At 46.0% G+C, this 23,221-nt stretch overlaps 7 protein-coding genes and 1 long non-coding RNA gene across 8 annotated transcripts in view; 1 reads left to right on the top strand and 7 right to left on the bottom strand.

Annotated features, from left to right (window-relative positions):
* Positions 1-301: 301 nt before the first annotated feature.
* On the bottom strand, positions 302-2,471 carry LOC143502090 (uncharacterized). The gene is made up of 5 exons (XM_076995273.1): positions 2,462-2,471; positions 2,269-2,408; positions 1,604-2,101; positions 1,182-1,264; positions 302-1,070 (listed from the first exon to the last, which is right to left on the bottom strand). Exons 1-5 carry the CDS (start codon positions 2,469-2,471, stop codon positions 926-928), a joined length of 876 nt encoding a protein of 291 aa, XP_076851388.1. The 3' UTR covers positions 302-925.
* A 2,210-nt stretch (positions 2,472-4,681) lies between these two features.
* On the bottom strand, positions 4,682-6,481 carry LOC143502088 (uncharacterized). Its single transcript, XM_076995272.1, has 3 exons — positions 6,380-6,481; positions 5,066-5,811; positions 4,682-4,907 (listed from the first exon to the last, which is right to left on the bottom strand). The coding sequence occupies exons 1-3, from the start codon at positions 6,479-6,481 to the stop codon at positions 4,682-4,684; spliced, it is 1,074 nt and encodes a 357-aa protein (XP_076851387.1).
* Positions 6,364-10,232, bottom strand: LOC143502087 (uncharacterized). Its single transcript, XM_076995271.1, has 8 exons — positions 10,131-10,232; positions 9,730-9,882; positions 8,829-9,562; positions 8,449-8,670; positions 7,936-8,332; positions 6,919-7,369; positions 6,623-6,731; positions 6,364-6,520 (listed from the first exon to the last, which is right to left on the bottom strand). Exons 1-7 carry the CDS (start codon positions 10,230-10,232, stop codon positions 6,658-6,660), a joined length of 2,133 nt encoding a protein of 710 aa, XP_076851386.1. The 3' UTR covers positions 6,364-6,520; positions 6,623-6,657.
* Positions 10,233-10,298: 66 nt separating this feature from the next.
* Positions 10,299-11,109, bottom strand: LOC143502082 (uncharacterized). The gene is made up of 2 exons (XM_076995267.1): positions 10,670-11,109; positions 10,299-10,482 (listed from the first exon to the last, which is right to left on the bottom strand). Exons 1-2 carry the CDS (start codon positions 11,106-11,108, stop codon positions 10,409-10,411), a joined length of 513 nt encoding a protein of 170 aa, XP_076851382.1. The 5' UTR covers position 11,109; the 3' UTR covers positions 10,299-10,408.
* A 199-nt stretch (positions 11,110-11,308) lies between these two features.
* The window catches only part of LOC143502081 (uncharacterized), a 76,370-nt gene continuing 64,457 nt past the window's right edge, over positions 11,309-23,221 (bottom strand). Inside the window, exons 4-5 of the transcript XR_013127083.1 lie at positions 11,694-12,271; positions 11,309-11,436 (exon numbers count right to left, since the gene is read on the bottom strand). The gene's annotated coding sequence lies outside the window, so the exon portion shown is untranslated. The remainder of the gene's footprint in view (positions 11,437-11,693; positions 12,272-23,221) is intronic.
* On the bottom strand, positions 12,582-14,001 carry LOC143502079 (uncharacterized). The gene is made up of 4 exons (XM_076995263.1): positions 13,900-14,001; positions 13,709-13,809; positions 13,499-13,574; positions 12,582-13,331 (listed from the first exon to the last, which is right to left on the bottom strand). Exons 1-4 carry the CDS (start codon positions 13,999-14,001, stop codon positions 12,582-12,584), a joined length of 1,029 nt encoding a protein of 342 aa, XP_076851378.1.
* LOC143502080 (ubiquitin carboxyl-terminal hydrolase 42-like) lies at positions 14,122-20,026 on the bottom strand. The gene is made up of 9 exons (XM_076995264.1): positions 19,821-20,026; positions 17,755-17,796; positions 17,422-17,631; positions 16,537-16,647; positions 16,333-16,432; positions 15,328-15,395; positions 15,080-15,150; positions 14,652-14,734; positions 14,122-14,251 (listed from the first exon to the last, which is right to left on the bottom strand). Exons 1-9 carry the CDS (start codon positions 19,900-19,902, stop codon positions 14,137-14,139), a joined length of 882 nt encoding a protein of 293 aa, XP_076851379.1. The 5' UTR covers positions 19,903-20,026; the 3' UTR covers positions 14,122-14,136.
* On the top strand, positions 20,302-23,082 carry LOC143502083 (uncharacterized). The gene is made up of 3 exons (XR_013127084.1): positions 20,302-20,561; positions 22,545-22,631; positions 22,715-23,082. It is a non-coding gene; the product is annotated as an uncharacterized LOC143502083 (long non-coding RNA).

Here is a 23,221-nt window from a genome sequence, read left to right as displayed (position 1 = left end):
CTGAGAAATGTATCTCCAAGCCCTAACAAAATTAAGACTTCAGTGTGGATTTTTGAAAAATGGTACAGCAGAATCTGTCTACATTTGCCCTGGGGGATAAACAAAGGCTACCAATTCTTGGGTGGTAGTAGAATTTTTTTGGCATTATGGGAAAATTCAGACAAATAGGAAACCACAGTCTCAGAATTAAACAAGCATTTAAGCAGAGATGCTAGGTGAGGGAGTGCAGTTATGACTGACACAGTCCCCAAACGACCGGGGCCCATTTGGTTTTTTCAAGCGGCCAAAATCCCTAGAACTGGAAACTGCTAATATTTAAGATGAGTTTTCTCCTAAGCACATCCCACATTAACCCCATACTTCTGTTTTCCATTCTAGAATTATCCATTACAAATTATTTTGTTCATAACTTTATTGTGTCATTTAAATCAGCAGGACTGGTTGTGTAAAGATCATGGACATGTAAAGGTATAGAATCTAGTAAATTATCAAGAAAATCTCATTTACAGTTTTTAATGGTCAGGTTGAATTTCAGTGTTCCTTTACATTTTGTGTGCACTGAGAAACCAAGTTATTGCTTAGGTAACATGCTATTATACTTTATTTGTTATATGAGCATATGGAAGCATTTCTTTTGTCTTGTCTTTAACACTTCCGCTCCTCACGCGCTCGTCTGCCTTCTCTAGAGCCTGGCGCACCAGACAGAGACGCTGCCGCATCTTCCCTGCAGTCATCGCCGTTGGGCTCAAAGGCGTCCGCGGTTGCCACGGGCCTCTCTAAAGCCACGTGCCCGTCGCCCCCCTGTGAGCAGAGGTCGTGGTTGGCCTCTGGGGGCGCCGTGGTGCCTTTCGTCACATGGGTGTCGTAGCAGTAGATGGGCTCCTCAGCCGAGGCCGTCTGGGTGCGAGGCGTGGTGTCGGTTGGCTTAGCTGGCGTCTCGGGGGCTGAATGGGGCCTGTGCGGAGGCGGGGACAGCGGGGACATGTTGAGTGAGAGGCTCGGACATCGCTTTTGTCCGTCCAGAGGAAGGCGAAGGAGGGAGCGTGGCATCAGAGCACGATGGCTTGGAGCTGAACAGAGAAGAAAAAGGCAGCAGTGTTACTCACTTCATCTACCTGCAGTGTTTCCTTTCTATTCGCTGAATGAGTGAATCTGAAAGATGACCAGAGCGGCTTGTGTACCTGTATGCGTTCTTTCTGAGCTGGGAGTCCAACCCGCTGGTGGGGCTCACCAGGGAAGATAAAGATGCTCCAATTTCTGTAGCCTGAACAACGCAAGCAACAAAAAGCTGTTAACGGCCATTTGATGGCTTCAGTTTACCGATTATATTACTTAATGGGTTCACAATTCCTCTGTCTAATTCCTCTTGTCTAATAGTATTATCTGAATACTGAAGCTGATGGAACTACACAGCTATAGCATTTCAGGAGTAGAACCAGGAAACCATGTGCTGTTTGCAAATATTCAAATGAAAGCATTTTTGGTCTTTAAATGTTAAAGTAATATAAAACATACATATGCAGAATTTAAAAAATACTGTGATAAAAAAGGTACCCCACCGAAAACACCATCGCTTAATCAGCTTTGACTGATCAATTTATACCTTATCACATGGTTTGAAGCCATTGACTTTATGGTGGCCATTTTGGGCACTGTGAACAAGTCCCGATCCGTTTTCTCGTGGGAGAATTCCGGGGAAGCAACTGGAACCGTTGGTCTTGGGCGTGAGGGAGCTTGAGCTGTGGAAGAGGGGACCATCCATCCCACCTTTCCCGTCGGATGCCTTGGCACCAGGGTAAGACTTCCCTGTGCCATTATCCAAGGCTCCGCCTTCCTGGTCGGACTCGTCGGATGACTCTTGGCCATACGGAACCAGGAAAGCTGCTCTATTGTGAGCGGCGGCGCCACCGTTCACCTGCACAGGCCAACTGAGGTCTGAGGTAGACTGTGGTGCGCTGGAGGAAGAGGACGAGGGCAGCGGGCGCAGGTGGGATGCGGCAGCCGAAGAACTGCAGGGGCTGGGCCGGCTCTTCGGGACGCTGCTGCTGTTGCTGCCGCCAGGCTTTGAGCCACCTTGGTCCTCCTTCATGGGAGAGTTATTCTGCAAAGTGAACAGCGGTCAGTTATGGGAAATCTGAATATAAGGAACAGAAAGTAAGAGTTTAACAGTGTAAACAAACAAAACACAGCCCTCTCAATTATACTAGTGAACAATAACAACCAGTTCCCAGTCAGATTTCCTGGCATGGTGCAGTGGTGTGGTGATACCTTTGCCATGTGAGGAGGAAGCTGTGGACTGATGAAGGAGGTGGAGGTGAACTGAGGCCCGTTCACCTTGGCCGTGCTGACCGGGCGAGGGGAGCAATGACCGGGACCATGGGTCACAGAGTTACATAAGATCTGTTGACCTAAAAATGATGCATTGGGGGGGGGATAAAAGTGTATAAAATGCCTTTCATACCACTGCTCATTACTAGTTTGTAATGGATAATTGAAACTTGGAAAGAAAGTTGACCCTTATGCACCTGAGTGACGTTAAGTTGGTATTAGTCCTCAGTAGTACAGTTGTGGTCAAAAGTTTACATACACTTGTAAAAAACATAATGTTATGGCTGTCTTGAGTTTTCAATAAGTTCTACAACTCTTATTTTTCTGTGATAGAGTGATCGGAACACATACATGTTTGTCACAAAAAACAGTCATAAAATTTGGTTCTTTCATAAATTTATTATGGGTCTGCTGAAAATGTCACCAAATCTGCTGGGTCAAAAATATACATACAGCAACAAAATTTGTCAATTTTGGTGATGTAGCGAGTTGTGTCAATCAAATTAGCTTCATGTCATGGCCTCTTCACTTCTTGTAAGTGATTCTGATTGACTACAGCTGTTGACTTCTCATGAGCCCATTTAAATAGGGCTCATTTGACCCAGTGATTAGACTCAGCTACAAAAGCTACAATGGGAAAGTCAAAGGAACTCAGTGTGGATCTGAAAAAGCGAATTATTGACTTGAACAAGTCAGGGAAGTCACTTGGAGCCATTTCAAAGCAGCTACAGGTCCCAAGAGCAACTGTGCAGACAATTATACGCAAGTACAAAGTGCATGGAACAGTTGTGTCACTGCCACGATCAGGAAGAAAACGCAAGCTATCACATGCTGCCGAGAGGAGATTGGTCAGGATGGTCAAGAGTCAACCAAGAATCACCAAGAAGCAGGTCTGCAAGGATTTGGAAGCTGATGGAACACAGGTGTCAGTCTCCACAGTCAAGCGTGTTTTACATCGCCATGGACTGAGAGGCTGCCGTGCAAGAAAGAAGCCCTTGCTCCAGAAAAGGCACCTTAAGACTCGGCTGAAGTTTGCTGCTGATCACATGGACGAAGATAAAACCTTCTGGAGGAAAGTTCTCTGGTCAGACGAAACAAAAATTGAGCTGTTTGGCCACAACACCCAGCAATATGTTTGGAGGAGAAAAGGTGAGGCCTTTAATCCCAGGAACACCATGCCTACTGTCAAGCATGGTGGTGGTAGTATTATGCTCTGGGGATGTTTTGCTGCCAGTGGAACTGGTTCTTTGCAGAAAGTAAATGGGATAATGAAGAAGGAGGATTACCTCCAAATTCTGCAGGAAAACTTAAAACCATCAGCCCGAAGGTTGGGTCTTGGGCGCAGTTGGGTGTTCCAACAAGACAATGACCCAAAACACACATCAAAAGTGGTAAAGGAATGGCTAAACCAGGCTAGAATTAAGGTTTTAGAATGGCCTTCCCAAAGTCCTGACTTAAACCCCATTGAGAACATGTGGACAGTGCTAAAGAAACAGGTTCATGCAAGAAAACCATCACATTTAGCTGAACTGCACCAATTCTGTCAAGAAGAGTGGTCAAACATTCGACCTGAAGCTTGCCAGGAGCTTGTGGATGGCTACCAAAAGCGCCTAGTTGCCGTGAAAATGGCCAAGGGACATGTAACCAAATACTAATGTTGCTGTATGTATATTTTTGACCCAGCAGATTTGGTGACATTTTCAGCAGACCCATAATAAATTTATGAAAGAACCAAATTTTATGACTGTTTTTTGTGACAAACATGTATGTGTTCCGATCACTCTATCACAGAAAAATAAGAGTTGTAGAACTTATTGAAAACTCAAGACAGCCATAACATTATGTTTTTTACAAGTGTATGTAAACTTTTGACCACAACTGTAGGTGGCTTGGCGCTGGGTGAAGACCCGTCTGGGTCGCAGCTGAGGCGGCGCACACACTTCCGCTCCTCGCGCGCTCGTCTGCCTTCTCTAGAGCCTGGCGCACCAGACAGAGACGCCACCGCATCTTCCCTGCAGTCATCGCCGTTGGGCACAAAGGCGTCCGCGGTTGCCACGGGCCTCTCTAAAGCCACGTGCCCGTCGCCCCCCTGTGAGCAGAGGTCGTGGTTGGCCTCTGGGGGCGCCGTGGTGCCTTTCGTCACATGGGTGTCGTGGCAGTAGATGGGTCCTCAGCCGAGGCCGTCTGGGTGCGAGGCGTGGTGTCGGTTGGCTTAGCTGGCGTCTCGGGGGCTGAATGGGGCCTGTGCGGAGGCGGGGACAGCAGGGGAGCGATATCCTGAGTAAGAGGCTCGGACATCGCTTTTGTCTGTCCAGAGGAAGGCGAAGGAGGGAGCGTGGCATCAGAGCACGATCTACTGAGTCTGGTAATAGTCCTCAGTAGTAGGTCGCTTGGCGCTGGGTGAAGACTCGTCTGGGTCGGAGCTGAGGCGGCGCTTACGTTTGTCTAAGCTGTGGCCAGAGCGACACTCCATTCGAGGCTCCTCCTCCAAGTTGTGCCTCCTCCTCTTCTTTTTCATCTTTTTGTGTCGGAAGGAGCTGCTGTCCCCATTCCTGTCTGATGGGTCCCTCTCAGAACTCCTGCAGATTGAAAATGATTTGCTTAAGGAAACTGTAGTACACTTTCTGGCTTATGGTTGCTAGATTTTCTACAACAGTAACAGTTCTGTTTGCTGACCCCTCCTGGTCACACACAGTATAGCAATGGCCGTTCTCATGCAACATAAATAGCTCCTTACCTCCGCTTGTCCTTGTTCTTCTTCTTGGATTTCTTATGTTTTTTGACAGGCCGCTCTTCACATGGATCCTTCCTGTCCGACAGGCTACGCTTTTGTGCCTGGGGCCGCGGGGCAGGGCTGGCGGGGCGTGGTGCTTTAGCCCGCTTGTGTCCCGAGTCTTTCTTCCCAACATAGTACTCAAATGAGCGAGGGAAGTCACCTTGACCATTCTCCACATCCCGGTCTCGTTCGTCCTTGCTGCTGTGATGGCGCCGGTGGTGGTAGTGGTCTCGGCGGTGGTGGGTGTGCCCGTCCCGGTGGCGATCTCCCTCTCGCTCTCCAGGGATCCTCTCTCGACTGGCCGAGCGATCCTTATCAGTATGGTGGTCTCTGTTGGAACGATGGCGATGGCGATGGCGGTGCCCGTAGAGCTCCCGACTCCGGTTTTCCCGCTCGCGATAATGTCCCTGCCTGGATCTGCCTCGCTCCTTCAGGGTGGAGGAAAGGTGTGGCTGCCCAGAGTCTTTATCACACTTCCGCTCCTCACGCGCTCGTCTGCCTTCACTAGAGCCTGGCGCACCAGACAGAGATGCTGCTCTATTGTGAGCGGCGGCGCCACCGTTCACCTGCACAGGCCGTCTGAGGTCAGAGGTCGGGGATGCGGCAGCCGAAGAACTGCAGGGGCTGGGCTGGCTCTTCGGGACGCTGCCGCTGTTGCTGCCGCCAGGCTTTGAGCCACCTTGGTCCTCCTTCACGGGAGAGTTATTCTGCAAAGTGAACAGCGGTCAGTTATGGGAAATCTGAATATCAGGAACAGAAAGTAAGAGTTTAACAGTGTAAACAAACAAAACACAGCCCTCTCAATTATACTAGTGAACAATAACAACCAGTTCCCAGTCAGATTTCCTGGCATGGTGCAGTGGTGCGGTGATACCTTTGCCATGTGAGGAGGAAGCTGTGGACCGATGAAGGAGGTGGAGGTGAACTGAGGCCCGTTCACCTTGGCCGTGCTGACCGGGCGAGGGGAGCAATGACCGGGACCACGGGTCACAGAGTTACAGTCAATAAAAGTGTATAAAATACCTTTCTAAATATTCCACTATTCAAAAATCTGGAGCTGGTTTAAACATTAGGTTGAACTTACCGGATGTAGAACAGTAAATACGCTTGTTGGTTCAGCACTGATTGTATGTCGCTTACAGTTACTGATGCGTCGTTCATCTTATACCACTGCTCATTACCAGACTGAAATAAAAACATTATTCCATCCATTAGCTAGAGCAGAAACTCAGTGCAAAAACGCAGAGAATGCTGAAACCGCGCAGCACATCAAACCTTCACATAGCAGTAGTAGTGTCCGGCGTGGCAGCTAATCCCGGAGTGGACCAGCACAGCGTACAGGCCGTAGAGCTGTGGCTCTCCGTGGGACTGCGACATGAACGGACGCATGTCCAGATACTCTGGATACCTCACGTCCTGCACAGGGGGACAGAGAACAGTTGTGCAACGGCATAGATCACGTGCAACGACTAAGGAAAGTGTACAACAGTGCGGCAGAATTAAGTACGGTGGTCAAACCTTTGCAATTTTGCTTCCGTTGAAGTCGAAGCGCTTTAAAACAATGGTGAGCACATTCGAGCTACGGTGGACGGTAAATCTTTTTCAGGCATGAACCATTTTCTTACATCTACAAACACAACCAAATTCACAATGAGGACAGAAAAGATAATAGGCAACACAGACCACAGTAAATTCACCACTAGTGGTCCCATGACAACAAATAGAGCTTGGTTTATCTCCAGAGATAAACTGGTGTGCCTCAGACTTATCCAAGATAGACTTGCCGTGTGTTAAGGGACAGAAGTAAAGAGCACCTTTATCCCAGTCATCATCGTTGGGCACAAAGGCGTCTGCGGTTGCCACGGGCCTCTCTCCGTTGGTCTTGGGCGTGAGGGAGCTTGAGCTGTGGAAGAGGGGACCATCCATCCCACCTTTCCCGTCGGATGCCTTGGCACCAGGGTAAGACTTCCCTGTGCCATTATCCAAGGCTCCGCCTTCCTGGTCGGACTCGTCGGATGACTCTTGGCCATACGGAACCAGGAAAGCTGCTCTATTGTGAGCGGTGGCGCCACCGTTCACCTGCACAGGCCAACTGAGGTCTGAGGTAGACTGTGGTGCGCTGGAGGAAGAGGACGAGGGCAGCGGGCGCAGGTGGGATGCGGCAGCCGAAGAACTGCAGGGGCTGGGCCGGCTCTTCGGGACGCTGCTGCTGTTGCTGCCGCCAGGCTTTGAGCCACCATGGTCCTCCTTCATGGGAGAGTTATTCTGCAAAGTGAACAGCGGTCAGTTATGGGAAATCTGAATATAAGGAACAGAAAGTAAGAGTTTAACAGTGTAAACTAACAAAACACAGCCCTCTCAATTATACTAGTGAACAATAACAACCAGTTCCCAGTCAGATTTCCTGGCATGGTGCAGTGGTGTGGTGATACCTTTGCCATGTGAGGAGGAAGCTGTGGACCGATGAAGGAGGTGGAGGTGAACTGAGGCCAGTTCACCTTGGCCGTGCTGACCGGGCGAGGGGAGCAATGACCGGGACCACGGGTCACAGAGTTACAGTCTCAGTTTAAGATCTGTTGACCTAAAAATGATGGATTGGGGGGGGGGGGGGGGGAATAAAAGTGTATAAAATGCCTTTCTAAATATTCTAAATATAATGGTTTAAACATTAGATTGAAATGACTGGATGTAGAACAGTAAGTACGCCTGTTGGTTCAGCACTGATCGTATGTCACTTAGAGATACTGATGCATCGTTCATCTCATACCACTGCTCATTACTAGTTTGTAATGGATAATTGAAACTTGGAAAGAAAGTTGACCCTTATGCACCTGAGTGACGTTAAGTTGGTAATAGTCCTCAGTAGTAGGTCGCTTGGCGCTGGGTGAAGACCCGTCTGGGTCGCAGCTGAGGCGGCGCACACACTTCCGCTCCTCACGCGCTCGTCTGCCTTCTCTAGAGCCTGGCGCACCAGACAGAGATGCCACCGCATCTTCCCTGCAGTCATCCTCGTTGGGCACAAAGGCGTCCGCGGTTGCCACGGGCCTCTCTAAAGCCACGTGCCCGTCGCCCCCCTGTGAGCAGAGGTCGTGGTTGGCCTCTGGGGGCGCCGTGGTGCCTTTCGTCACATGGGTGTCGTGGCAGTAGATGGGCTCCTCAGCCGAGGCCATCTGGGTGCGAGGCGTGGTGTCGGTTGGCTTAGCTGGCGTCTCGGGGGCTGAATGGGGCCTGTGAGGAGGCGGGGACAGCGGGGGGAGCGACATCCTGAGTGAGAGGGTCGGACATCGCTTTTGTCTGTCCAGAGGAAGGCGAAGGAGGGAGCGTGGCATCAGAGCACGATCTACTGAGTCTGGTAATAGTCCTCAGTAGTAGGTCGCTTGGCGCTGGGTGAAGACTCGTCTGGGTCGGAGCTGAGGCGGCGCTTACGTTTGTCTAAGCTGTGGCCAGAGCGACACTCCATACGAGGCTCCTCCTCCAAGTTGTGCCTCCTCCTCTTCTTTTTCATCTTTTTGTGTCGGAAGGAGCTGCTGTCCCCATTCCTGTCTGATGGGTCCCTCTCAGAACTCCTGCAGATTGAAAATGATTTGCTTAAGGAAACTGTAGTACACTTTCTGGCTTATGGTTGCTAGATTTTCTACAACAGTAACAGTTCTGTTTGCTGACCCCTCCTGGTCACACACAGTATAGCAATGGCCGTTCTCATGCAACATAAATAGCTCCTTACCTCCGCTTGTCCTTGTTCTTCTTCTTGGATTTCTTATGTTTTTTGACAGGCCGCTCTTCACATGGATCCTCCCTGTCCGACAGGCTACGCTTTTGTGCCTGGGGCCGCGGGGCAGGGCTGGCGGGGCGTGGTGCTTTAGCCCGCTTGTGTCCCGAGTCTTTCTTCCCAACATAGTACTCAAATGAGCGAGGGAAGTCACCTTGACCATTCTCCACATCCCGGTCTCGTTCGTCCTTGCTGCTGTGATGGCGCCGGTGGTGGTAGTGGTCTCGGCGGTGGTGGGTGTGCCCGTCCCGGTGGCGATCTCCCTCTCGCTCTCCAGGGATCCTCTCTCGACTGGCCGAGCGATCCTTATCAGTATGGTGGTCTCTGTTGGGACGATGGCGATGGCGATGGCGGTGCCCGTAGCGCTCCCGACTCCGGGTTTCCCGCTCTCGATAATGTCCCTGCCTGGATCTGCCTCGCTCCTTCAGGGTGGAGGAAAGGTGTGGCTGCTCAGAGTCTTTATCACACTTCCGCTCCTCACGCGCTCGTCTGCCTTCACTAGAGCCTGGCGCACCAGACAGAGATGCTGCTCTATTGTGAGCGGCGGCGCCGCCGTTCACCTGCACAGGCCGTCTGAGGTCAGAGGTCGGGGATGCGGCAGCCGAAGAAATGCAGTGACTGGGCTGGCTCTTCGGGACACTGCTGCCAGGCTTTGAGCCACCTTGGTCCTCCTTCATGGGAGAGTTATTCTGCAAAGTGAACAGCGGTCAGTTATGGGAAATCTGAATATAAGGAACAGAAAGTAAGAGTTTAACAGTGTAAACAAACAAAACACAGCCCTCTCAATTATACTAGTGAACAATAACAACCAGTTCCAAGTCAGATTTCCTGGCATGGTGCAGTGGTGTAGTGATACCTTTGCCATGTGAGGAGAAAGCTGTGGACTGATGACGGAGGTGGAGGTGAACTGAGGCCCGTTCACCTTGGCCGTGCTGACCGGGCGAGGGGAGCAATGACCGGGACCACGGGTCACAGAGTTACAGTCAATAAAAGTGTATAAAATGCCTTTCTAAATATTCCACTATTCAAAAATCTGGAGCTGGTTTAAACATTAGGTTGAACTTACCGGATGTAGAACAGTAAATACGCTTGTTGGTTCACCACTGATTGTATGTCGCTTACAGTTACTGATGCGTCGTTCATCTTATACCACTGCCCATTACCAGACTGAAATAAAAACATTATTCCATCCATTAGCTAGAGCAGAAACTCAGTGCAAAAACGCAGAGAATGCTGAAACCGCGCAGCACATCAAACCTTCACATAGCAGTAGTAGTGTCCGGCGTGGCAGCTAAACCTGGAGTGGACGAGCACAGCGTACAGGCCGTAGAGCTGTGGCTCTCCGTGGGACTGCGACATGAACGGACGCATGTCCAGATACTCTGGATACCTCACGTCCTGCACAGGGGGACAGAGAACAGTTGTGCAACGGCATAGATCACGTGAAACGACTAAGGAAAGTGTACAACAGTGCGGCAGAATTAAGTACGGTGGTCAAACCTTTGCAATTTTGCTTCCGTTGAAGTCGAAGCGCTTTAAAGCAATGGTGAGCACATTCGAGCTACGGCGGACGGTAAATCTTTTTGAGGCATGAACCATTTTCTTACATCTACAAACACAACCAAATTCACAATGAGGACAGAAAAGATAATAGGCAACACAGACCACAGTAAATTCACCACTAGTGGTCCCATGACAACAAATAGAGCTTGGTTTATCTCCAGAGATAAACCGGTGTGCCTCAGACTTATCCAAGATAGTCTTGCCGTGTGTTAAGGGACAGAAGTAAAGAGCACCTTTATCCCAGTCATCGTCGTTGGGCACAAAGGCGTCCGCGGTTGCCACGGGCCTCTCTCCGTTGGTCTTGGGCGTGAGGGAGCTTGAGCTGTGGAAGAGGGGACCATCCATCCCACCTTTCCCGTCGGATGCCTTGGCACCAGGGTAAGACTTCCCTGTGCCATTATCCAAGGCTCCGCCTTCCTGGTCGGACTCGTCGGATGACTCTTGGCCATACGGAACCAGGAAAGCTGCTCTATTGTGAGCGGCGGCGCCACCGTTCACCTGCACAGGCCAACTGAGGTCTGAGGTAGACTGTGGTGCGCTGGAGGAAGAGGACGAGGGCAGCGGGCGCAGGTGGGATGCGGCAGCCGAAGAACTGCAGGTGCTGGGCCGGCTCTTCGGGACGCTGCCGCTGTTGCTGCTGCCAGGCTTTGAGCCACCTTGGTCCTCCTTCATGGGAGAGTTATTCTGCAAAGTGAACAGCGGTCAGTTATGGGAAATCTGAATATCAGGAACAGAAAGTAAGAGTTTAACAGTGTAAACACACAAAACACAGCCCTCTCAATTATACTAGTGAACAATAACAACCAGTTCCCAGTCAGATTTCCTGGCATGGTGCAGTGGTGCGGTGATACCTTTGCCATGTGAGGAGGAAGCTGTGGACCGATGAAGGAGGTGGAGGTGAACTGAGGCCCGTTCACCTTGGCCGTGCTGACCGGGCGAGGGGAGCAATGACCGGGACCATGGGTCACAGAGTTACAGTCTCAGTTTAAGATCTGTTGACCTAAAAATGATGGATTGGGGGGGGGGGGGGGGGGGGGGGGGATAAAAGTGTATAAAATGCCTTTCTAAATATTCTAAATATAATGGTTTAAACATTAGATTGAAATGACTGGATGTAGAACAGTAAGTACGCCTGTTGGTTCAGCACTGATCGTATGTCACTTACAGATACTGATGCATCGTTCATCTCATACCACTGCTCATTACTAGTTTGTAATGGATAATTGAAACTTGGAAAGAAAGTTGACCCTTATGCACCTGAGTGACGTTAACTTGGTATTAGTCCTCAGTAGTAGGTCGCTTGGCGCTGGGTGAAGACCCGTCTGGGTCGCAGCTGAGGCGGCGCACACACTTCCGCTCCTCACGCGCTCGTCTGCCTTCTCTAGAGCCTGGCGCACCAGACAGAGACGCCGCCGCATCTTCCCTGCAGTCATCGCCGTTGGGCACAAAGGCGTCCGCGGTTGCCACGGGCCTCTCTAAAGCCACGTGCCCGTCGCCCCCCTGTGAGCAGAGGTCGTGGTTGGCCTCTGGGGGCGCCGTGGTGCCTTTCGTCACATGGGTGTCGTGGCAGTAGATGGGCTCCTCAGCCGAGGCCGTCTGGGTGCGAGGCGTGGTGTCGGTTGGCTTAGCTGGCGTCTCGGGGGCTGAATGGGGCCTGTGAGGAGGCGGGGACAGCAGGGGAGCGACATCCTGAGTAAGAGGCTCGGACATCGCTTTTGTCTGTCCAGAGGAAGGCGAAGGAGGGAGCGTGGCATCAGAGCACGATCTACTGAGTCTGGTAATAGTCCTCAGTAGTAGGTCGCTTGGCGCTGGGTGAAGACTCGTCTGGGTCGGAGCTGAGGCGGCGCTTACGTTTGTCTAAGCTGTGGCCAGAGCGACACTCCATACGAGGCTCCTCCTCCAAGTTGTGCCTCCTCCTCTTCTTTTTCATCTTTTTGTGTCGGAAGGAGCTGCTGTCCCCATTCCTGTCTGATGGGTCCCTCTCAGAACTCCTGCAGATTGAAAATGATTTGCTTAAGGAAACTGTAGTACACTTTCTGGCTTATGGTTGCTAGATTTTCTACAACAGTAACAGTTCTGTTTGCTGACCCCTCCTGGTCACACACAGTATAGCAATGGCCGTTCTCATGCAACATAAATAGCTCCTTACCTCCGCTTGTCCTTGTTCTTCTTCTTGGATTTCTTATGTTTTTTGACAGGCCGCTCTTCACATGGATCCTCCCTGTCCGACAGGCTACGCTTTTGTGCCTGGGGCCGCGGGGCAGGGCTGGCGGTGCGTGGTGCTTTAGCCCGCTTGTGTCCCGAGTCTTTCTTCCCAACATAGTACTCAAATGAGCGAGGGAAGTCACCTTGACCATTCTCCACATCCCGGTCTCGTTCGTCCTTGCTGCTGTGATGGCGCCGGTGGTGGTAGTGGTCTCGGCGGTGGTGGGTGTGCCCGTCCCGGTGGCGATCTCCCTCTCGCTCTCCAGGGATCCTCTCTCGACTGGCCGAGCGATCCTTATCAGTATGGTGGTCTCTGTTGGGACGATGGCGATGGCGATGGCGGTGCCCGTAGCGCTCCCGACTCCGGTTTTCCCGCTCGCGATAATGTCCCTGCCTGGATCTGCCTCGCTCCTTCAGTGTGGAGGAAAGGTGTGGCTGCTCAGAATCTTTATCACACTTCCGCTCCTCACGCGCTCGTCTGCCTTCACTAGAGCCTGGCGCACCAGACAGAGATGCTGCTCTATTGTGAGCGGTGGTGCCACCGTTCACCTGCACAGGCCGTCTGAGGTCTGAGGTCGGGGATGCGGCAGCCGAAGAACTGCAGGGGCTGGGCTGGCTCTTCGGGACGCTGCTGCTGTTGCTCCCGCCAGGCTTTGAGCCACCTTGGTCCTCCTTCATGGGAGAGTTATTCTGCAAAGTGAACAGCGGTCAGTTATGGGAAATCTGAATATCAGGAACAGAAAGTAAGAGTTTAACAGTGTAAACAAACAAAACACAGCCCTCTCAATTATACTAGTGAACAATAACAACCAGTTCCCAGTCAGATTTCCTGGCATGGTGCAGTGGTGCGGTGATACCTTTGCCATGTGAGGAGAAAGCTGTGGACTGATGACGGAGGTGGAGGTGAACTGAGGCCCGTTCACCTTGGCCGTGCTGACCGGGCGAGGGGAGCAATGACCGGGACCACGGGTCACAGAGTTACAGTCAATAAAAGTGTATAAAATGCCTTTCTAAATATTCCACTATTCAAAAATCTGGAGTTGGTTTAAACATTAAGTTGAACTTACCGGATGTAGAACAGTAAATATGCTTGTTGATTCAGCACTGATTGTATGTCGCTTACAGTTACTGATGCGTCGTTCATCTTATACCACTGCTCATTACCAGACTGAAATAAAAACATTATTCCATCCATTAGCTAGAGCAGAAACTCAGTGCAAAAACGCAGAGAATGCTGAAACCGCGCAGCACATCAAACCTTCACATAGCAGTAGTAGTGTCCGGCGTGGCAGCTAATCCCGGAGTGGACCAGCACAGCGTACAGGCCGTAGAGCTGTGGCTCTCCGTGGGACTGCGACATGAACGGACGCATGTCCAGATACTCTGGATACCTCACGTCCTGCACAGGGGGACAGAGAACAGTTGTGCAACGGCATAGATCACGTGAAACGACTAAGGAAAGTGTACAACAGTGCGGCAGAATTAAGTACGGTGGTCAAACCTTTGCAATTTTGCTTCCGTTGAAGTCGAAGCGCTTTAAAGCAATGGTGAGCACATTCGAGCTACGGTGGACTGTAAATCTTTTTGAGGCATGAACCATTTTCTTACATCTACAAACACAACCAAATTCACAATGAGGACAGAAAAGATAATAGGCAACACAGACCACAGTAAATTCACCACTAGTGGTCCCATGACAACAAATAGAGCTTGGTTTATCTCCAGAGATAAACCGGTGTGCCTCAGACTTATCCAAAATAGACTTGCCGTGTGTTAAGGGACAGAAGTAAAGAGCACCTTTATCCCTCTTATCCATTGGTTTCAAAGCCCTCTGTAGTACGTGGCCGAAGACGGCTTTTTGAGTTTTATGTGAAAATATTTTGAAAATGAGGCTGGCAGTTTGTATCCGCCTTCCTGAGTCTAAAGTTACTGGTCATGCTACTTTTGGAAAAAACACATGGTTACCCTGTTGGACAGCATGGTGGAGCAGATCTGAGCTGGGACACTTACTTGGTGCACTTGTAGGCATTGTCTCCATCAAGCTGCTCAGGCTTAACAAACTGCTCAAGAGCTTTGGTGATGGTTGGAGCAGTCTACAAAACACATGTAAACACGCTTAGGCACAGACACAGGGCTAAAGAAAATCTTGTCAAACTGATCCCATGATGCTTTACATCTCAGACACCAGTTTGGGACAAGCAATTATCAATTCACTGAGTAATCATTAATTCACTAAGACAGCAACTCTCATACAAGACTAAATTGTAAGCCAGACATGCCATGATTAGCAGACCTAATTAATAATCTAAACAAATGTCCACCTCACACATGTACACATGCACGCACACACTTTAACAAACTGATAGAATCAATTTCAAAGCCCAGATCATTTCTATGGACATCTTTATAAAAGATACAACAGAGTGACTGATGGCTACCTCAATGTCCAGTGCAATGTCCAAATACTGATCAAACGTATCAGATACTCCATTGCAGTTCAAACACTCCACTGTGAAATCAGAAAGAATATAATCAATTTAACTGATCAAAAACATCTCAAATAGCATTGCCAGTCATACACATTGAACACTTATGAAATAAATAATTTATAGTAACATTTTACAGTAAATACCATTTTACCATTTGATGTTCACAAATTGAAATGAAGTATGACTGACAAACTCACATCTTGACCTCAGGTAACCTCCAAATATCTGATGGATCAGAGTGGTTGCCTGTGTTTCCCTGTCCAGTCTGATTAAATAAAAACATCAGACAAGGCAGAAAATGTAATTTATTCAGATAGAAACTAAAACAAGAAATTAAAAAGAGAATATAAACAAACATGCAATTGTAAGAGTACAACCTTTAAGTGTATCTAAACGCCTTTCTGAATAACGCTTTCTAAAAGCACAAAGCAGAACAGAAATGAGGTCTGACGTGAAAATTGCCAGAAACTAGAACGACGCAGCGATTCCCTGATGGATTCATCTCCACACGTAACTGGTAAAGTCAAACGCTTCGTTCTGAATGTAGGCTGCTGGCTGGCCAGTAGTGGAGAGATGTTGAGAAGCAGCAGCTGGCACCGCATCAAAGCAACTTGGGAGAGAGCGCACAGCCCACATACAGAGCGCTGGTGGACTAACGTGTTAGCCACACATAAACAAGCTGTCGACTGTGGTATGGAAGAGAGGGGTGAGAGTAAACCACCCTGTATGCCTGTGCAGTTTCTGCACAAATGCAGAACTACTTCTATTTTCTTAGACCAACCTGGCCTCATTTAGATACAGGACAATCTTAATAACTGGTGGATACATCAGCAATTTTCTTCACACCGGTATCAAGCACCAGTCTCCGCTCTTTTTTCAGTCAGTGAAATGGAAAGCACAAAAAACGCCAAAAAAGGACCCTTGGATCCACGTATTTACTCTCCAAATAATATTATTAATAATAATAATAATAATAATAATAATAATAATAATAATAATAATAATAATAATACACCTGACTAACAGCCACAGCTGCACCTGCTAGAAGTGACATTTTTAAATATCTGTCTGCAAGAAGAGTCAAGTAACAATTCTGCGACCCACAGATATCCAACAAACATGCTAAGAAATAGATGAATGCTAAAATTTCAATAATTTAGCAACTTGAGCAATAATATAGGGTGTGGTCCAAGTAAACATACATGCTCCAAAACAGGCAGGACTCTTGCATAGTGTCCACTGTGTACCGCAAGAACTCATGAGCGTCTTCTTGACTCCCAAAACAGAAATGACTTGCAATACCTTTGAAAAAGAAAAGGAGATGGACCACAATTAGAAATGTTCATATTTAACGGTGCTCAAAGGAATATGATGTTGCTTTTGTCCATCACCATTTGCATACTCACATTTTAGTTCATTCAGCACACTGATGGGTTTAATGACTTTTCCTGAATTGGCAAACACCTGGGTGATGTGATTCTCCATGATGCACATCATGCAAAATCCAGGTTCATGACCTTCGGGGGAAAAAGAGGACTCAGAATTAAGGCATAATAAATATACAGATGGTATCACTAAATACCAGTAGATAATCTTGAAAGTTAATAAGCAGTTAATAAGCAGGTAATTAACACAGCCATGTTTCCAACCAAATGTTTTCTATGTATATCAATTAGAAAACCTTTACGGAAGCAAATAACATTGACAAACTCACAATAATGTTAAATAGTTTGTACAAAGGACAACTGCACCCCTTGGTTGATAAAGACTTCATTCAACAGATGGGAAAACATACAATAAACCCAAAACATCATAGCAAATGTTCATCAGATCTGCGTTTTGTCTTACAGCATTACATAGAAACTCTGAACACATTGTGAAATTAAGGACTGTGTGTAGATCATCCTGAGATGATCGAGATACTGAATGAACTGTTGCAGCCAATGGGAAGAAGCACACTCTGCTCCCAACAAAGACACCTGCTGGTTCATGCAAAACAGAGGCCTGCTGACACCTCTGTTAACACCTTTTATTGAACAGCCCTAAATATCGTCTCATACCAGTGGACACTCCATTCTTTACCCAACATTGGTCTAGACAACCAAGCTTAATTTCTGCTCCTCTCTTGTGATATTAGAAATGTTAGACAATTTACTCTTGTTCAACTTGCAGTCAGCTCATATAAGGCTGATTACATAATGATGCAAGAACTAAAACAGGCTACGTTGGATATGTTAAATACTTTAGAACCAAGATGTGTGGCAGGAGGAGAAGGATGGGGAGTGACTCACATGTTGTGGAATGCTCTCTGGACAGCATGTAGTTGGCGAGAGGAGCAGTGTAGGAGAGACACTGAAGGGCAGAGTTTAAAAAACACGTGTTGCCCAGGTTCTGTAGACCTGCTCCAATACGATGGACCTGGTTCCAATTTAAACAGAGGTGTTCTGCTGGGAACAGGACCATCTGGGGTAGAGGGATGCCATCGCCACTGGCAAGCACCACTACATGGACAAACAGAGGCATTCGTTACGGCTTTCGTACAGCAACACGGTTGCTTCAGAAATGCTTGCAGGACACAGAACCGGTGCATCCCTGGAACATGGAGTAAACGGTAAAGTACTCACCAGTCTCCTTGGGCTTATCTTCTCCATGGTCACTATTCATTCCTGCCAGATAGAATCAGATCGTTGAAGTTAGATGCACTTTTCAAGAACTCACCTGTGGTAATTGCTCAGAATGACACAAACAGAACATACATGCTGGCTGGGGGGGGGGGGTCACATTGTTACAACTATTACTTGAGGTCTACTGCCTCAAGCTTGTACGATAACCTGTTTTGTTACTCAAAATCAAACAGTAAAATGCCCTCAAATTGGATACTCCAACCATTTTTTGGTACAGTTCACTGTTGAGAAATTAGTTACAGGTACATGCAGACATGGACGTAATTTTGTAATAAAAAGTGGGGGGGGTATTTAAATATTTGGTTTTAACCGTAAAAACTGGGGGGGTCCAAAACTGGCTTTTGAAAAAGTGGGGGTGACATGACCCCCCCTCCCCCCCCAAATTACGTCCGTGCATGCAGATACACAGGGTTGCCAACTCTCACGCATTGAGCGTGAGACACACGCATTAGACCGTCTTCACACGCTCTCACGCCACACATACGATTTCTCAAGCCGGAAAAAAAATCTAGTTTATTTACCTCTGATTCACATCTATGATTCAATGAGTTACTAGTTCGCTCTGGTGCCAACCACTGGCGATCGATCGCGATATAATACTTAATTTGTGTCCATTTTACACCCCGGCCGGTGACAACTTACGTTCGCAACCCCCCCACCCACCCACTGCGTGAGAAATCGGAAGTGTGGCGTGAGAGCGAGTGAAGACGGTCAAATGCGTGTGTCATTTGGCAACCCTGTTTTAAATGCAAAACACCAACCCAGGGCACAGAGGAAGCATGAGTCTATAAGATCATCAGGTCTATAAGAAAAAAAATAGAGATAAAAGCTATCACAAATAATTAAATACAATTGATTTAAATAGAACAAAAATTCAATAATGAAATGTTAGAAATAAATTTATAGAGGAAAACACATTATTAAATTTTAAATTAAATGTAGACATTTAAATAAAACGTTTGACATAAAAGATATAAAGTGCATCAAATCAAAGCTACAGAATAGCTGTGCTTTTCACTTGAGAGCTAAAACAGCTGAATAAATCTGTAAGGCATGGGAGCACATTTTTTCTGTTTCTGAAAGTGACTATAATCTGTGCAGATCTCATGACTTCAAGAAGTTTATTCCTCTTATATTCCTTTATTCTTATTGTAAGTGATTATGAACAAGTGATTATAAGAAGGGCTATGGTGCCATGTGATGTCATTAGAATGTGGGGAGAATGCATAAGAATTTGTGATGTCATGTCATGAAACCCGTTTCTTTTTAAAAATGTTTATTTGTATTTGCATTTTCCATGGCAACATGGAGAATGTTAACATGGTGGGATTTATGAAAATTGTGCTGAGTCAAAGAAATAACCCATGCTCCATTAATTATAATAATCAAAATGTCCTGTACACATGAAATAAAGAGCTTGAAAGTCACCAGTAGAATACATATATATATATATATATATATATATATATATATATATATATATATAGGTTATTTTTCTAAACCTTAGAAAACTACATACATGTGTATATTACATTTTTAATATAAATAAGCCTATGGAAATCAATACTCATAAGCAATGTTCACTAAATGTACTGTCTTATATAGAAGTATACAGGGTTGCCAACTTTTGAAGATCGCTTGGAGTGAGATTTGAACCTGGAGGAGGTGGCGAGTGTAAATTGGTGGCGAACGTAAGTTGTCGACGGGGGGTGAACATAAAATGGACACAAATTAAGTGTTATATCGCGATCTATCGATAAAATGGACACAAATTAAGTATTATATCGATCGCCGGTGGTTGGCGCCAGAGCGAACTAGTAACTAATTGAATCATAGATGTAGATCAGAGATAAATAAACCGGATTTTTTTTTTCGCCGTGAGATATCGCAAGTGTGGCGTGAGAGCGTGTGAAGACGGTCAAATGTGTGTGTCTCACGCTCAATGCGTGAGAGTTGGCAACCCTGAGTATAAAGTTATGTACAGTATATGAACATTTTTTTCTCACCATGAGTGGTAAAATCTGGCGTGTCCATGACGTGGTTCTGTTCCTGCCCAGGCAGGTCAGTTATCAGAGGGTAAAAACTCATTCTCAAAGTGAAGATTAGAAAATCGCATTAGATTGTAAATCGCAGAGCAAAATCTCATACGACCGGTTTTGAGCTTTTCAGCATCGAAACTGAAATCCAAACATTCCACCTTCCCAATCAAACATTCAAAACCAAACATTCTAAGTGGCTTAGCACGCGCGATGTCACGACTTCCAAATGTTTTAACCAAAACACCAAATCAGCCAGGCTGCTACAATAACCTGATGAATATGGAGCTAAAAATATGGAGCATAAATATTTGAATCTGAATTTTGTATATTTGTATTATATTTACATTACATTTAATACACTTGAAATATTTAATGGCGTAATTCATACATTTGAATTTTAACAATGCTTTTTTATGTTTTGAACTTGCGAGATGGTGAAATTTGCTGTTGGAAAAAAATAAATTTCAATATTACAACTTGCATTTTTCACATGAAAAAAAATTAGATCCTTAAATTCAAATCGCTATGATTCAAAACTCAGAAATACAGATTCAGACCCGCGATGAAACATCCGGGCTTCTCAGGAAAAGTAAACCTTAGAGCAATCCAACGCATTAAACCAATCACAGCGGTGCCTCACTCTCGGTCGCGTCTGTGGGTGAAGATCAGTCGCGTTTGTGGCGGAGACAACTAATGGAGCACAACGAGGTAAGTGCATCCAAAGTTATTCAGATTCAACGCGGCAAGTTTGATGTGTTGCGTTACGTAACGGTGGTTGCGTTATAACGCGGGGGAACTTTAGCTAGTTAGCTAGCTTGTTAGTAGAGGTTAACTAAGAGCTTTGGTTGGTATGAGCTGCTCTCATATAAAGAGTTTGAAGTGTACTGATTAACATTATCGTTTAAGTATGTGTTTCCCTGACGTAGTAACATTCATTTGTCAGAATGGTTGTAGGATAGAAAATAGTTAATTTTAGGGCATAAAACAATCAGGGTCTTGCTGGTTCTAGTTATCAGAACTAGCTACAGGCTGTAAAACGGGCAATACGTTTAAACTTCGCGTTTGGACCGTTCAAAAGTATCGTAGTAAATGGTTTGCTATTGGCAGTTAATGTTTTAAATGCATATAAAAAACAAAGGCATAGCAGAGTGTTTCAGAAGTTGTTCATGCCGCCATTTTATACATGTTTATTCATTCTTGTTAAACCCTTTATTTTCTTTCCACGATTGGCAGCATGGCGGGAATGCGTAGGATGCAAGAAAGGGTACAAATATTAGTTGTGTTTTCTTTGTGCTTGTAGGGAAATGCAAATGTTATCAGGTCCACAAGGAACCTGTTGTCCTTGTTGACCTCGCAGTCAGGAAGTGCAGCTGGCCCTAGTCAAGATAATGTCAGGTCTCTTATATATTTTAATGTAGTGAGCTAAATATTTTGTACTATGTGCTACAATACAAATAATATGTTGTGGTCAAATTTGTGAATAATGGAAATAATGAAGATAATGAAATGAAATTTTCAAGGAAGGAATAAAATACAATTGGCCTACAGGATATGGAACCACATCAACATTACTTTGATCAATACAGGTCAAATGTCAAGGTCAAAGATTAAGGGAGGAATTACTGGTTATCCTTTCTGTGGAGCGTCTAAGCTACATGTACTCGACCTGCAGGATGCGCGTTTTTGTACTGAACAAATTCACTCATTGCCGGTTCTCGGATGGTTATGAAATTTCACATGGTAGCAGTTAAGAGTTTATAAAATCTTCCTAACCATGAATTAATTCTGCCTTCGAACAGGAAGTTACTTTATTTAGCGCTTACAAATCACCTTAATCTTCAAAACTCCAGAACTTTTGATCTACTGAACGGTATATAACAGAACAAACACGAACATGTTCAACAAGATTTGATATGTTCGAAATTACGTAAATCACATAAAATTAGCCACTAATTCATTCATTTTAAGTGCGAGTCCAGCGAGACCACGAAAAAGTGGTCTGAAATTGCTGTTTAACAGATTTCTTCTTGAATGGGATACCAACCATAGACAGTTATTTCTGTTTCACTTATTATTGGCATCTAGACTAAATAATGCTCAACTGAATCTGAACTCTGTAGAGAAAACATATTTACCTTCCTTAAAGTGCTTTCAGTGCACCTTCCTGATCATGTTTCAACAGTTATACAGAAATAACTTCTGGTTCATTTGCAGCAAGTATAGCCATTATCAGTAAATATTCATATCAGTAATTTTTTCATCACCACCTAAATAACTAGCCCATAGTTAGTTCATTGATCTGATCTAAGAAGTACCATGCTCAGTTATTTATCAATTGAATCTTCAAAATCATGTCTAGCTTGCAAGATTTAGGCTGCAGGTGTTGGGCTAGACGTTTCTGTACCTTTTCAAGTCAAAAATTGTAAAGCATTGTAAAGCTTTTTGTATGAAAGAACAGTAGGAAATGTCTAGTCAATACAGCAAAAATATAGTCTGTAGTATTAATAATTTTAACCCCAAGAATTTGAGCCAAGATCTTTATTGTGGATGATAATAGAATGACCCTAATTCAGTTTCTGATATTGGAGGACTAAGTCCAGCACACCACCTTCAACTTGTTAATTGTTAATTCATTTACACAACTTGTTAATTTCTGTGTTTTTATCTTTTAAATTGTGTTTACCATATTAGGAGATGTTGCTGTTGGTGAAGGAGTGACAAGATACTTCTTTTCAGCAATTATTCAAAGGCTTAAAGCTGGCTTCAGTATTAATCTAGGTATGATGATCATTGTTACATATGTTTATTACTTTTTCTTGGAATTAGAAATGTTGACATTTGTGTCCATCTTTCAATTACAGGAAATACCGAAAGGACATGCCTATTTGAAGGTGAACCTGATCATCTGGTCCCTTCATCATCCCAGTTCCTCATTGAGGGTGACATGTTTCTAGTAGCTGGACGGATGCTGGGACATTCTTACATGGGGGGCCTCGGCTGCCTGGACTCAGCAGAGCAATTGTCCATGATTCACCTGAGACAGCCACAGTGCAAATAGAAGATTGTCCTGACCATGATATACGAGAAATCATCAAATTGGTATGTACATCATGTGTTTTTTTTTCTTTCTATTTTTATTGAAAAAGTTGTTGCAGCCATTTATGTCCAGGTTGATGGAGATGATGAACTCAGTGAAGATGAATGCCAGGCTGTCCTTGAATCTTTCTTGGGATCTACCTGGCCCAACCAATACAAACAGAAGGTGGCTCTTTGAACGCCTTTTGTCACATGCGGTAACATGCCCTATCTACACATTCCATTTCACTGCAAATTTTAATACATTACATGAAATTAAGCAGTATTGTATT

Source organism: Brachyhypopomus gauderio, unplaced genomic scaffold (genome assembly GCF_052324685.1).
Source record: "Brachyhypopomus gauderio isolate BG-103 unplaced genomic scaffold, BGAUD_0.2 sc189, whole genome shotgun sequence".
NCBI lineage: Eukaryota > Metazoa > Chordata > Actinopteri > Gymnotiformes > Hypopomidae > Brachyhypopomus > Brachyhypopomus gauderio.
This window is presented reverse-complemented; position numbering and strand designations above follow the sequence as displayed.

Coding starts and splice junctions, on each gene's coding strand:
- LOC143502080 (XM_076995264.1), bottom strand. CDS start 19,902: ATGAGTTTTTACCCTCTGATAACTGACCTGCCTGGGCAGGAACAGAAC. Junction 17,797..19,820: donor GCCAGATTTTACCACTCATG/GTGAGAAAAAAA, acceptor TCTATCTGGCAG/GAATGAATAGTGACCATGGA. Junction 15,396..16,332: donor TCCTGCCTGTTTTGGAGCAT/GTATGTTTACTT, acceptor TTATTTAATCAG/ACTGGACAGGGAAACACAGG.
- LOC143502079 (XM_076995263.1), bottom strand. CDS start 14,001: ATGTCGCAGTCCCACGGAGAGCCACAGCTCTACGGCCTGTACGCTGTG. Junction 13,575..13,708: donor TATTTACTGTTCTACATCCG/GTAAGTTCAACT, acceptor TCGCCCGGTCAG/CACGGCCAAGGTGAACGGGC. Junction 13,332..13,498: donor TTTCTCCTCACATGGCAAAG/GTATCACCGCAC, acceptor TTCACTTTGCAG/AATAACTCTCCCATGAAGGA.
- LOC143502087 (XM_076995271.1), bottom strand. CDS start 10,232: ATGTCGCAGTCCCACGGAGAGCCACAGCTCTACGGCCTGTACGCTGTG. Junction 8,671..8,828: donor AAGAACAAGGACAAGCGGAG/GTAAGGAGCTAT, acceptor TTCAATCTGCAG/GAGTTCTGAGAGGGACCCAT. Junction 7,370..7,935: donor ACCAACTTAACGTCACTCAG/GTGCATAAGGGT, acceptor TTCACTTTGCAG/AATAACTCTCCCATGAAGGA.
- LOC143502090 (XM_076995273.1), bottom strand. Junction 1,265..1,603: donor GCTTCAAACCATGTGATAAG/GTATAAATTGAT, acceptor TGCGTTGTTCAG/GCTACAGAAATTGGAGCATC. Junction 1,071..1,181: donor CTCAGAAAGAACGCATACAG/GTACACAAGCCG, acceptor TTCTCTGTTCAG/CTCCAAGCCATCGTGCTCTG.
- LOC143502088 (XM_076995272.1), bottom strand. CDS start 6,481: ATGTCGCAGTCCCACGGAGAGCCACAGCTCTACGGCCTGTACGCTGTG. Junction 5,812..6,379: donor ACTACTACTGCTATGTGAAG/GTTTGATGTGCT, acceptor TTCACTTTGCAG/AATAACTCTCCCGTGAAGGA. Junction 4,908..5,065: donor AAGAACAAGGACAAGCGGAG/GTAAGGAGCTAT, acceptor TTCAATCTGCAG/GAGTTCTGAGAGGGACCCAT.
- LOC143502082 (XM_076995267.1), bottom strand. CDS start 11,108: ATGAAGGAGGACCAAGGTGGCTCAAAGCCTGGCAGCAGCAACAGCGGC. Junction 10,483..10,669: donor CGACGATGACTGGGATAAAG/GTGCTCTTTACT, acceptor TTGTGTTTGTAG/ATGTAAGAAAATGGTTCATG.